The 12,987-nt window shown below is 40.4% G+C and overlaps 1 protein-coding gene across 10 annotated transcripts in view; it reads right to left on the bottom strand.

Moving 5' to 3' along the window:
• Nucleotides 1-204: 204 nt before the first annotated feature.
• Nucleotides 205-12,987, bottom strand: part of NOSTRIN (nitric oxide synthase trafficking) — a 62,879-nt gene continuing 50,096 nt past the window's right edge. For 3 of the 10 annotated variants that reach the window (XM_087435343.1, XM_087435348.1, XM_087435344.1), the window contains 7 exons: nucleotides 9,593-9,701; nucleotides 8,608-8,696; nucleotides 7,982-8,062; nucleotides 5,620-5,745; nucleotides 4,562-4,676; nucleotides 3,329-3,418; nucleotides 2,227-2,597 (listed from right to left, as the gene is read on the bottom strand). In XM_087435343.1, coding sequence (XP_087291469.1) covers nucleotides 2,368-2,597; nucleotides 3,329-3,418; nucleotides 4,562-4,676; nucleotides 5,620-5,745; nucleotides 7,982-8,062; nucleotides 8,608-8,696; nucleotides 9,593-9,701 — 840 coding nt within the window. In that variant the 3' untranslated portion in view covers nucleotides 2,227-2,367. Of the gene's footprint in view, nucleotides 744-2,224; nucleotides 2,598-3,328; nucleotides 3,419-4,561; nucleotides 4,677-5,619; nucleotides 5,746-7,981; nucleotides 8,063-8,607; nucleotides 8,697-9,592; nucleotides 9,702-12,987 lie in introns of those variants that run through there. The other 7 variants (XM_014785880.2, XM_004428223.3, XM_087435349.1 and 4 more) reach the window with 6 other exon arrangements.

The following is a 12,987-nucleotide window of genomic DNA, read 5'->3' as shown; positions in this document are numbered from 1 at the left end:
GCTCCTCTGCCGTCATATCTGGATCTCTTATCTACCACCTTCTCTTCTGATCACATGGACTCTTGGCTGCATCTCGTAATCCTTTATTCTACCGTCTCCTAACCTGGGTCTATCTCACTGGGTCTATCTCCTGCCTGCCTGTCTCTGCTGAGCTCTTCTTCTTGAACTTAATCTATGTTCTGCCTCATTTCCAGGGCCCCACTTGACCCCTTGTAGGCCGGCTGTGGCCTGTTGCCACCCAAGTCAGAGGAAAAGATCATCAAGTTTTATTCTCTGTTGTGCTGCCAGAAAACTATGTGACTTCTGGCAAATGGCTTAACCCGCCCTGGACTCAGTCTCTGTGTGACACCAGGGGCTGTACTGGGTCATCTCGAGGTCTCTCAGAATTCAAAAACTCTAGGACCTGTAGAGTCTCTTCCCTACCTCCCTCCACCTTCCATCTTCTGACTCTGCTTCAAGCAAATAACTGAGAGAGCAAAGTGCTGTGACATGCAGGTAGGACTCCATCACTCATTTAGAAAGATAAACTTGTAAAGATCACAGCATTTATCTTTATTTGCACATTATACAGTTTACAGAGTAAGGTGGTACATTCAGAATCTTGTTTTACACCTGAGAAGCCGTATTATCAGCATTTGAAGGGAGCTCCTCTACATAAGTGGCAGGAAAATGGCCTTTTTTTCCTTTTAAAGATCCAAACCACCATCCTTCTTCTTTTTTCTTGTATATAGTCACAATGTCGCCTGTGAAAATGCACATTTAGTTAGACAAATGGGTCTCTGCAACTTGAGCGCATGCCTGGGCCTGCTTGGTAAGACAGTTTTAAGGAGATTCTGCTTTCAAAGAGTTACTTGGTAGCATCACTTTCTGCATGTGATTCAGATGAAGTAAAATTTATCGAACACTTCTGTATGAAGCAAGCATAAGGCAGAGAATACTAAAAAGAGTAAGATAATGGACTCCGAGTTATGGCATAAAATAATTTGATTGAAAACAGAATCACGTTGGATCATATGTCCTTCTTCTGCTGCCTGGCTCATTTTGGATCTAGCTGATGGGCTGTCACCAAACTCTTTCTTGGTGTCTGTGCTTTAAGAGTTTCACACGTTGGTGGCTACGATAGCTTGGTATGTTGACTACCGTGAGTATGTCTTGGCTATGAGACTTTTCTTTAGATCAAGACAACTTCTTTCCATTACATGTGCCAGCTTCTAGTCCAAAGTTCCAACTCACAGCTTTGCACAGAAACATAACTCCCCATTTAACAGTTAGATAACTTTAATAAAATATCAATTTAAAGACAATACTTTTTTCAAGTAATGATTCCAATAAATAGAATGCCTAAGAAACAGATGGCTCTTCTCCAATTCCCTGTTTTGTTTTATTTTATTTTATTTTGCTGAAGAAGATTCACCCTGAGCTAACATCCTCTGTCAATCTTCCTTTTTTTGTATGTGAGCCACCACCACAGCATGGCCACTGACAGGTGCATGGTGTAGGTCCACACCCAGGAACTGAACCCAGGCTGCCAAAGTGGAGTGTGCCTAACTTAACCACTAGGCCACTGGGGCTGGCCCCCAATTCTCTATCTTTTAAAAATACTATTCTGATATTGATAACCCTAAAGCTTCACTGGTGTCCCAAATCCTCTGGCTAAGTCCCTCTCTTGTGAAAGAGTTTTTTCTCTCTGGCTGCTCCCTGCACCTCAAACTGGAGACATCTACTTCCTTCAGGATCCATGAGCTACTTTATGTTTAGCATCATTTCTGAGGTAATTTTTCAATCTTTCTTTCTTTCATCCTTTTCCCCAGTAATTTTCTTTCTAAGGCAAAGGGGACTGTGAAACTCCCCTCTCTCTCTCCTTAGTCATAAATCACTGTTTATTCTTGTAGGAGATCATTCTCAGTCTAAGATCTGCCTCTAATGAGTTCTCTCAGGTCAGTAGATTGACACAATTTACTAACAAGTATTCAAACAAATAATTTAAAACCTTATTGCCAGCTTCCCTAAGCCTCCAAAGTCTCATTTCATTTAAAGAAACCTCTTAGGTGATAAAGTATAAGTAGGCTTTGCAACCAACAGAGAACTGGAAACAAACAAGATGATCAATTTATTGTGTAACTATGTAACTCAAGCTCAGGACCCTGGGTCCTAGGCGGCATCTGGGAAACGTGTTTTTCATTCATATGGAAAGTGGGAATATAGCATTTCATTTACCCACTTACTGCCATAGGTACCCTTAGGATGACATGATGAGTAATGAAGTGACTTCTATCACACTTAAAACTTTCAGGTAAAGGCAACGTCGATTTAAGATGAATGGAGGAGAGGGTCTATTTTCTATTTCTGAGCTAGAAGGAAAAGTAATTACCTGGAGAAATCTAGTTGGCAAACTGAAAGGAGGCAACCGCTAACCTGTAGCAAATATGTGGTGTCCCTGTTGTTTGGCTGCAAAATCCATCTTGATTTTCTGTTGGCCTTGAGCGCCATGGGCTGGTCATGGATAATAAGCTTTCTCCTAAGACACAACTCTTTCTCGCTAACCTTTTCATTTCCAGATCTCTGCCTTAACTTTAACATCCAAACGCGGTTGCTATCTGGACACACAAAGAAAGTTGAGGCTGGTGACGTTTTCCTATTCAATAATGTTGAGGTCTACATAACCCATTACATGATACCTCTCCACATTAAACAAAAATCTATGACACACAGAAGAGGGTCTCAGTCCTTAGATTGGTCATAAAACACTTTTCTGAGAAATAAGTGGGAGAAACATCCTTCGACTTGGATTCTAGAACCTGCTCTCGCTCTAAGCCATGAGAGGAAGTCACTTCACATTTCTGTATGTTTAGCTTTCTGAAAAGAAAAGGATGGGGCCACGTATTTAATGACTTTCCGTTACCGACTTTCTACCCCAGTGTAACACTGTGACCAAGAGCATGACTGAGCTTCTGAGTGCAAATCCTGTGCTGCCACTCACCACCTGTGACTTTAGCCAAAGTACTTCTATGCCTCAGTCTCCTCAGCGATAAAATGAGAACAAATAGCAATATCTACTTCAAAGGGTTTTTATGAATATTAAATTGGACAATGTGCTTGCAACAATGTCTGGCACATGGTAAATGCTGATTAAATGTTAGTATTATTATTATATGAGCTTTAATTTTTGATATGCTTTATCTTCATCTTCTAAGAAGGGTGATTATGAACCTGAACTGATTAGACGTGGTAGTAACTTTTACGGCTGCCGTAGTTAGGATAGGAGTTTTATTCAAGTTAAGGATTTCAACATGGCAAAGCAATTAAACTATTTGAGAATGATTCTTACCTTTTTCCAAATTCAATTCATCATCTTGCCTGGCTTGAAAAGAATATAAGGCCTTGCAAAGACCATTGCCGACCTGGGCCACACGGGAGGCTGAAAGTTAGATTAAGTTGTAATTACGAATGCTGTGTCGGTAGGCAAGATGAATATGATCAGCTCTTTAGTTATTTAACAGTGTGGTGCAGAGTTTGAATATATTGACATCTGCTCAAAAGAAAGTTTATAATTTTACATAATCGATTCCATAACCCTTCTTTGATTCAATAACCATTTATGATGTACTTACTATGTGCATGGACTGTGTATATTATATAACCAAAAACCATATCATAATATAGAAAATAATAAGTATGGAGAAAAAAGTTATTGTAGTAAAGATATTGTAGTGTACTAATAATAATAACAAAGATGACAATTTAAAATTATTTATTTCCCACACGAGTTTAGTCAACATCAGTTAGCTAATGCATGTGATAACGGTATGCATGTTTTGGAAAACACACATCAGTTTTGCCATTTAGGTATAGATAGTGGACACTTGGAGCATGTGGTTCTTACCTTCATTCTTAGGTATTTATGGAACTGTTTTTCAAACAGTCTGATGGTAAACCTTTAATATACTATGTGGACCATAATGTCCTGGGTTTTACTGAAAATTGTTTTGCCAATTTCTAGCCAAGACACTAGAGAATCAAGGTTGTGGTAACTATAGCTGAACAAGGAGGGACAATGACGTGTGTGTGTGTGTGTGTGCGTGTGTGTGCGTGCGTTGAAAGGCGAAGGGCAGTGGGGTGGATGGACAAATGACTAGAGTCAGATGGCTGAATAAAGGGGGTGGGTAGGCTTTGGGATCACCATGTTTCTCGCAGAGAGAACAGGATTTCCATGGAAGTTTGGAGGCTGTGGAGACAGAGCTGCAGAGCTTCTCACAATGGTTTAGGGATGATTGTGTGGACAGCAAATTACAGGCTGAATAACATGGATGCCAGTCATCTGAGGTACATTCTCATTTTATAAAATTCTTTTCCCATCCCTCCACTCTTCTTGACTCCTTCCCACCTTTCGGATTACATTTGCACAGAAAGCTACAGATTCTAACGAATGAATCAGTCCTAATTGAAATGTAAATTTCTTTGAGCCAATATATGTCAACATGGCTCTAAAAATAAAATGTAAATGTAGCCATGTGCTTTACCGAAAGGACTCAGCCCCAAGTTATTCTGGGCACGGGATTACCTGTAGATGAAGAACTTGGAATTCTCTGCTCCTCAGAAGAGGCCCTGCTCACGACATTCTCTAATCTCTTCATCAGAAAAGGCCGAGATATTTTTACATAACTGTGTGTCTGCTGCTGTTCAAATAGTTAGAAAAAATCATTTTAACAACAGTGTCATCAAAAGTATTTATGAAAAGTAACTCTTCTGCAGCTATTTTCCTCAGGAATTTTTTTTTTTAATTTTTGGGGGGAGGGTATAAATAAATTATTCAATACATTTCTAAATCCTACTACAGAGGCTTTCTTGTTTCTGAATCCTTAACATTTTCAGACTTAGACAGTTACCGTATTTTATAGCCTGTGTTTGCAATTCTGACCTGCACCTCTAGGCCAAATAATAACACTTTCAACATTACTTCTACAAATTCAACTTTAATTGGCTTTAATGCAAGTGAAATTATCATGACATTGTCTAAATGATTGCGACCATTGTAGAGCTCTTGAGTCTCTTAGAAAGAAAACTGTCCCTTCATTGCAAGATGGTTATAGTTTCTGATAGGAAGTGGAAAACAGCTACAAGCAATAGCTACCCACATATATTCACGTGCTCACCATCAATTCCTAAAGAGTGTAACACTGGGAAAAAAAATGTGTGTGAATTTTTAAAATTGTACTCACACATTAGCTACATTATGTACTATGCTAAACGGATGAGACTAATGCATATCACGAAATCTTACAATTTAGGTCTGTATGAATACTACAATTTTGATTTAATAGAAATTTTACTATAAAAGCATGTTCAAAGGATAAAGTTAAGGTATGAGGAGGAAGAAGAAGGAATCTAAAGTGTTTTTAACTCCTCATATTTAGTTTATAAAGAATGTATTCATTTGTATTTAGCTCTTGTTACCATGCTCAAAAGGAATAAAAATAAATGTATCTTAAAATTCCGCAAGTGGGATTTGGGACATATGACACATTCAATTCATAACAGCTTCTTTGCCCTGATGCCCTTTAAGCCATTCCACCCAGCAAGCCCAGGCAAGAAATTACAACCAATCTCTTAAAATTTTACCTTTTCTTTCCACTTGAAGATGGAATTACTACAGGGATGGCTGGGTTGAGGTCTTTTCTCAAGTTCTGCTAACACTGACGACAGTTTATAGGAGTTTGCTTGCAAAAGGTCTAGTTTCAAATTTGTCTGTGGATACATCATTTGGCCATGTGAGTATATGTCTAGAAAATGAGGTACAACTGGGTGGGTAAAGGGATATACCAGGATAACTTCCAAAATGACAAAGAGGTCTAGAAAAGTACACATTCAACTCATGTGTAGATATGCACAGAAAATGCTGAGGAGAGAAAAAAAACGAATCCTTTAAGCAGTCTAGAGGAAAGCCTTAGTTGTTGAGTGTGTCTTACTCTGGGCTCTTATAAACAGGGTAAGCCAGAAACTTTGATAGATATGTTACCCAGTATGATGTGGCAATGAACACCTTTACTCAATTTTCTGCTGAGGAATGAGAAAGGCAATAATAGGTGTTGATTGCAGAAGGCAGATTTTTGGAGGGCATGGAAGAAAGGCAATTGAGCCATAGGTGCTCAACATTATGAACAAAATTGAACTTGTATCAATAGAAACAAACTAAAATGATACGAGGTGGGTTTTTGTTGTTGTTGATGATGTTGTTATTGTTTTTCTTGAATAAGTGAGGTCTTATATTACCCAGAAAGTTTGTAGTAACTCTTCTGGAAACTGGAAACAATATTCTGGGATATTTAAGTACTGAAATAAAGAGTGATGCTAAAGATGCGCTCCTAGTCTTCTATTCTCAATTTAACCTTAAACTAGAAACTTTATAATGATTTCTTTGTCAGGCTGTGTTCAGTCAGGATAAATCAAATAACAGAATCTAAACATTGGAAGGGGCCTGCTTATCCAATCCCCTCCTAACCATTGTCTCTCTCTTTTCCACACCTCCAGCATGGGGACTTCTAATCCTAACATCCCTGCCAGGGGGTCACAGCCATGGACCAGACACCTACAATTGATGGGGAAAGGCTCTAATCCTTTGAACAATCCACTGCATTGTGGGGCAGGTTTACCTAAGATGAAATCAAAAGTTCCCCCTACCTTCTACCATTAGACCTAGTCTGCATTTGAGAGCATCACAGAGCAAGTCTCTTTTCTCTCTATGTGGCACTCATTCCAGTATCTGAAGACACTATCTACTCTAAATACCTCCAGCTTCTACAATAGTTTCTCAGACATGCCTTGCCAACATTCTTGCTTCAAATGTGATGCTTCAAGGACCAAGAGACGGTCAAGTGGGAAGAATTTAAATGAAACAGAGTTTCCTCTTGTAAGAAACCTTCTCTGGGTAACATGAAATCTATCAATATCACAAGTTTCCCTCCACCAGGTGCAGAGGTGTGCAATGGTTACATGGATATTTGGCATCTACTCTTTGAAGGTTCATATGTGCTCCATCACTAGATCATAAACACCGTGAAGTTCAGATGCATCCCACCTTGCATCCTCCACTGTGTGAATCAGGCCAGTGGTGTACCCAGATGATCCTAATACATGTTCTATGCTGGTAATGACAATGACAAAATTCTATGTAAGAACAACCAAAGAAATAAACTTATGACTTAATGCCATCATAAAATGCTCTGTATGACTTTATTTTGGTAAATAATATTTTCACTGAATTACTTAATGAAACGTTTTGTGCTGTCACAGAAAATGTCCCACAATCTGTTTTATAATTTCATAAAAATTGTAGCCATGTGCCATTGCGAGTATGTGAGACCTCTGTTTCCAAGTAAACAGAATTCAGGTCTGTCTTTTCACAAGAAGTGTTAGGTTTGTTTCTGCAACAGCACCCCCACTAAAGGAATCCTCTGCTAAAAAATAGATAGCATGTACCTGGCTACAGCCGTCTACTTTCACCAAAGAATGATTGAAATTGCCCATTTTGACAGAATCATTAGGTACCTACTTTCACAAGAGAGTTGTTAGGCTTTGAGCAAGTTAAGGAAAGCTGGCCCAGTTTAGTTTCCCACATCGTTCAAAACACGGCTAAAAATTGTATCTCTTCCTAAAGTTTTCTTAGATTAACCCCAATCAGCTTCCTCTCACTCTAATCACAACAGAAAACCCTCATCTTGCACAGGTAATGTACATCTGTTCATTTTTATTCCTATATAAAATTCACGGGCCTTTGCTAATTGCCCTTTGAATGTGGGCTCCTCTGAAATGGCCACCTTGTCGGTCAATCCCCACAAATATCTGGGGGGCTGCTGGAGTCCAGGATCTCAGCAAATAGGCCCGGAGACGCCTCTCCCTGCCCTCCCCTGACAGAACCTCTCCCCCTCCCCTCAAAACAGCCTCATCCTCTAAAGCTGCTCCTTGTTTCCCCGGAAGCTCTCACCTCACACCCAGACTGCCCTCTTTCTTCTGTGCCATCACATCTTTCCTTTCTCCTGTTATTCTCAGAAGACCCTAATGTTAGCTGATGAATGAAAGGAAAATAGCATTTTAATGATAATTACCAGTTTTTGAGCTCTCCTCTGCACACTGTGCTAGCATTTTCTAAATAATATTTCATCTGTACAAAAACCTTTTGAAGTAGGTACCGATATCTCCATTTTACAGATGAGAAAACTAAAGCTGTCCCAGGTCCCTATAAACAGCAGAGCTATATCCAAATACAGGCCTTTCTGAATGCAGACCCTGTGTTTTCGGTCACCTTTCTTAACTGGGTTAAAGTACACATGGTTTCCAGACCCTGAGAGAATGATTCTATTTTGGGGAATTCTATTTTAGGCACAATTCTTTTCCCAGGAGGACACTAAAGCAAACATTTCTAAGTAATTAGATTTTTCCAGATCCCTGAAACTATTTGTCAAGGAGCTGACCATACAAGCTCTCTGACTAGATTGTTCTATGTCATGAGAAAGGAAAGGCAAACACAGGTCAAATGGGCCAGAAAACAGGAATTTTAAAAATAACTCTTTCATCATTAAATCTAGGAAACTGCACTCTGCAAATATTTACCTCGTCCATTAAGGCTGTTGTGGTTTTCTGGCTTTCTGCATCTGAGAAGGAGGAGTCGCTGGAGTATGCTCTCAGCATCCGTCCCAGGCCTGAAAATGCAATCATGCTCTCAGTCACTGTTCATCCTGTCCTAGTGGGATGCAGCTGAGAGGAGGTCGCGCTCAGAGGGACCTGAGCCCAGAAGAATTTCCTAAATGGTTGAGGCTGTTTCTGTATGTAGTTGTTACTAGATTTTGCTGAGTGGGTGACCTTCACCTTCGTTCAATGAAATCTGAGAAATGCTGGTGCTTAAAGTATCTTGATTGTTATTTTTCAAGATGAGTTTACGAATCCTCCTTGTCGACCCATTCTATGGCGGATTCCTAACATTTACCATAATGGTAAACTCTCCTTTGCTATGGCATTTACATTTGTAAACATTCGCCTGTCTTGGATTTTCTATCAAGTATTACGTTGCATTAGGTTGTTCTGGTCCACATAAAATAAGCTATATATATCAGAATCACAAGTGTGGAGTTGTTTTTGTTATCTGTACCACTTTAGAGCTGCTGTACATTCTAACACGCCTAACTTCTAAGTATAGGATGTAATCTGAATGATTTTTACATCATTTAGAAAGTTCGTTTAAAAAGAAACAAGAAAACCAAAAGCCCTGTGCACAGGAGATTTACCATCTCTTAAAATAGATGAATTGTCCCTCATTCTAGCCAATTTCAGAAACACAGTAAAATGCTACTTTTCTGGAAAGGATGGTATAGTACTTACAGCTCTCACAGATAGACCAAAAGGTCATTTTCAATTTTTTTGCTCTCTCTTTTCTTCTTTTTTATTTTTCTTTATTCATATAAATTAGGTTTGACATATGGTCCTGTAAATGAGTTGATCCCTGCCTCAGTCAGCAAAGGCAGGATCACCCTAACTCTGAATGGAACCTCCCAGGAGAATACTTTCCCTTTCTGGGCCATCCGCAAAGGTCGTTACACACCTTCCTGGTCTCTCGAGGCTTTTTCAATATCTCTTTGTAGTCTCAACAGTTTTGATTTTATTGAAGACTCTTGTCGCTCTTTATTCATTGCATTGTTAGGATCTTCTTCCTTTAGGAATCAAAAAAGGATGTTTAACAATTTAAGGGGAAGAAAGTAGGAGTTGCTACTCCTGATTGCACTGAGACTTGCTGACTGCACCTAATTTTAACTAGACTGAAGAAAAAAAGTAAAAACAATAAAAGCAGGATAACCTTTGGTTTTATACAGCTTGTTCTACCTGTTCCAGACCTGTTTCCTAAGAAACCATCTGTTAACGGTCCAAATGTAGTATCATGCATGTGCCTCAAGCTAGGACTGCCCCAGGAGGGGAGCAAATGTTTACTGTGGTCTGTGCTGGCTGGCTACTGGGGACACGTGAGCTACAACATGTACGCTCTTCCCAGAATGGGTTTATAATTTAGTTAGGCCTTGAAGCGTAACAGTAAGAGACCTGGCAAGTCAGGGCCACGTGCAGTCATGAATGGTGCAGACAGGAATCTGTGGCTCACCAAGGGCAGGGCCACAAAAGCTTCAAGGAGGCGAGAAGACTTAGCCAGCATTTTTCCGTCAAGGGGAAGTAAGGCAAAGGGTACTCCAGGCAGGAGAAATGGTGCAAGCAGAGGACAGGGAGGACTGCGTGAAATGTACCAGGAACAATAAATAGACTGGTTGCTTGAGCAAACAGAGTGGAAGAAGAAGTTGTCTAACTAGTTTAGGCCAGATTTTCAGGCCAAAGTAGGGATTTTATTACGTAGGCTGTGAGAAGTCATTAACAATATCTGAGCTTTTACATACATTATTTCCAGGGTTGAATGAAAAAAAAATTAGGATGTTGGGGTTGGACGGGGAGGTGGCTGAACATGGGTGTAGCAGAGGGACAGAAACTGGTGAAGAAAGAGGGGAAACTAATGGCTGAAGGTGGAACCAGAGGAGTCAGGACTTATAAGAAAGGAGAAAAACGAGGATCCTGAATATTGCTGGAGAGATTAGCTTTAGATAGACTGTCGTGAAGAAAGGGAAGCACGAGGATTTAGAGCAAAGCAAAGAGCCATTATAAAAATATAATGAATAGATAAAAATATTTTATTTACATATCTTGTATTATATATTATAAAAGGTTTCCTTATATTCTTTATTACATGTGATTCTTACAACAATTCTATGAGATTGGTTTTGTTTTCTCCATTTTACCTGTGACACTCAGAGAAATAAATGAAGTTCCAAGATGAAACAGCTAGTAAGAGATTACTCCTGAAACCCAACTCCTGTGAACCCCAGTTCTCTCCCAGAGTCCACTCCAGTCCCTCCAGGGCTGAGGCCCAAGCTGACGTCAGACCCACAAGCGAGCTCCGACTAAACCACAAGGATGCCAATCCCAACCCTCAGTGCGTCCTTGTTGGAGGAATGCACATCATAATCTGGCTCCCACACCAGGCCATGACTGTTTTGGTTTGTTTGGGGATACCTACCGTTTAAAAATGTATATCCAGGGATAGATCACTACTGGGTCAACTTGAGGATAGAGTCTACTGCCGTCCTTTAACTTTCTTAAATTCATCCTTCTCTTCCAAAGATTTGTTAGGAAGAATATCAACACTGGTGGAGGCATGTAAAACTGCAGATACAATCTTTTGAACATGGCCTTTACAGTAACCTTATATTTTCACACCAGTCACCAGCCCTCCAATATTTACACTCAGATTGTTCCCCCATCTTACCCAAGTCCATGTAAATTGCATGGCACTAGATAAAAGCCAGTGTACACCTATTGCCAATGACTATAAAGTCACATTTTGGAAGTGTTTTGCTTTAAGGATATTAAGAAAATCCTATTCACCCATTTGGAGATACAGTCCATTCTCTTAGACAACAGATATGTAGTAGTTAGTCTGGTTTCACAGAAACCAAAAATTCCCCCGGGCATGTCAATTAAAGATAAATTGTGGGTGCCTCCTTAAATTTCCATAGAAGTTTAGTCAAATTTTCAAAGAGAATGATCCCTATTTTATTGACAGGTTGGTCAATAGGGGCATTTTTATAAAAAAGTGATATATTTTATTGTACATTTTCCCACATCAGGGATCACCTACACTATTTAGAAGAAAAAAAAAGAGGAAAGTACTTTCCCCGTGTAATCAAATCTTCCTTTCCACTCCCATCTCTACTTTCGTTTCTGCTTTGAAGAAACATTGCTAGTGCTAATTTGCTTTGCCTTTGCCAGGGTAGGAAAAAGATTCAGTTAAAGAAACAGCTGGCCACTTACTGCTGTTTGGAGGGTGGGGAAGGGGAGAGCTGGTCAGGATTCATTGTTGGGTCCAGATCTAACTGCCTTTCCCTCTCCCCTCATCTCTTGTTCCCTGAGCGGGGGTCCTGGGACTTTGGCTACACTTTTAATCCTATAGGAGGACATGACCAGCAGGCTAGTTGTAAAAACAGAGAGGAATGAGCCCCCCAATCTGGACCTTGAAAGTCTGAATGAAATACAGCAGAGGGCCCAGGGAGAAGAGATCAGGAATTCCTCCTGCAGATTTTGGTATTGAGTGATCAACTCCTAGAACACTACAATTAAGACTAACAAGAGGGGACAAAATCTTTGAGGCATGACCCAAGAAGATGAAGAACTTACCCCAAGATAAGTAGGCAAGATGCCTGGGCTCTAACCAGGGACGCTGATCAGTTTTTGGCAAGGAAAGTCATGCGATAGTAGAATCACCCAAATGCCCTCAAAAGGGGCCTCTGTAATTTGGTGCAAGTTTTTCTTTTTTTTTTTTTTTTTGGTGAGGAAGATCTGCCCTGAGCTAACATCTGTTGCCAATCTTCCTCTTTTTGCTGAGGAAGACTAGCTCTGAGCTAACATCTGTGCCCATCTTCCTCTATTTTGCATATGAGACGCCTGACACAATATGGTTTGCTCAGCGGTGCGTATGTCCGTGCCTGGGATCCGAACCTGCGAACCCGGGCTGCCAAAGCAGAGTGCGCAAACTTTTACCTCTGCACCACTGGGCCAGCCCCGTTGGTGCAAGTTTTTCAAAGGCAAGGACCATAAAGAATGTTGAAAATAAGACCTCTCCTGGGTTTCATGCCTTTGTGTAATCTCCCCTCCTTGGGGTGTGGGCTGCAATTATTGACTTGCTTCTAACAAACAGAATACGAGGAGATGTCACTTCTGAGATTAGCTTAAAGAAGACTATGCTTCCCTCTTGGCACGCTGGCTCTGTTTCTCTTGGATCACTAGTTCTAGGGGAAACAGGCTGATGTGTTGTGAGCTCTCCATAGGAGGAGAGACTCACACGGCAAGGAACTGGTATCTCCAGCCGATGGACAGCGAGGACCAGAGGCCTGCCATCAGCTACAC

Source organism: Ceratotherium simum, chromosome 9, assembly GCF_057802395.1.
Source record: "Ceratotherium simum simum isolate JZ-2026a chromosome 9, ASM5780239v1, whole genome shotgun sequence".
Lineage (NCBI taxonomy): Eukaryota > Metazoa > Chordata > Mammalia > Perissodactyla > Rhinocerotidae > Ceratotherium > Ceratotherium simum.
Note: the sequence above shows the minus strand (reverse complement) of the source record. Positions and strands in the feature narration are given on the sequence as shown.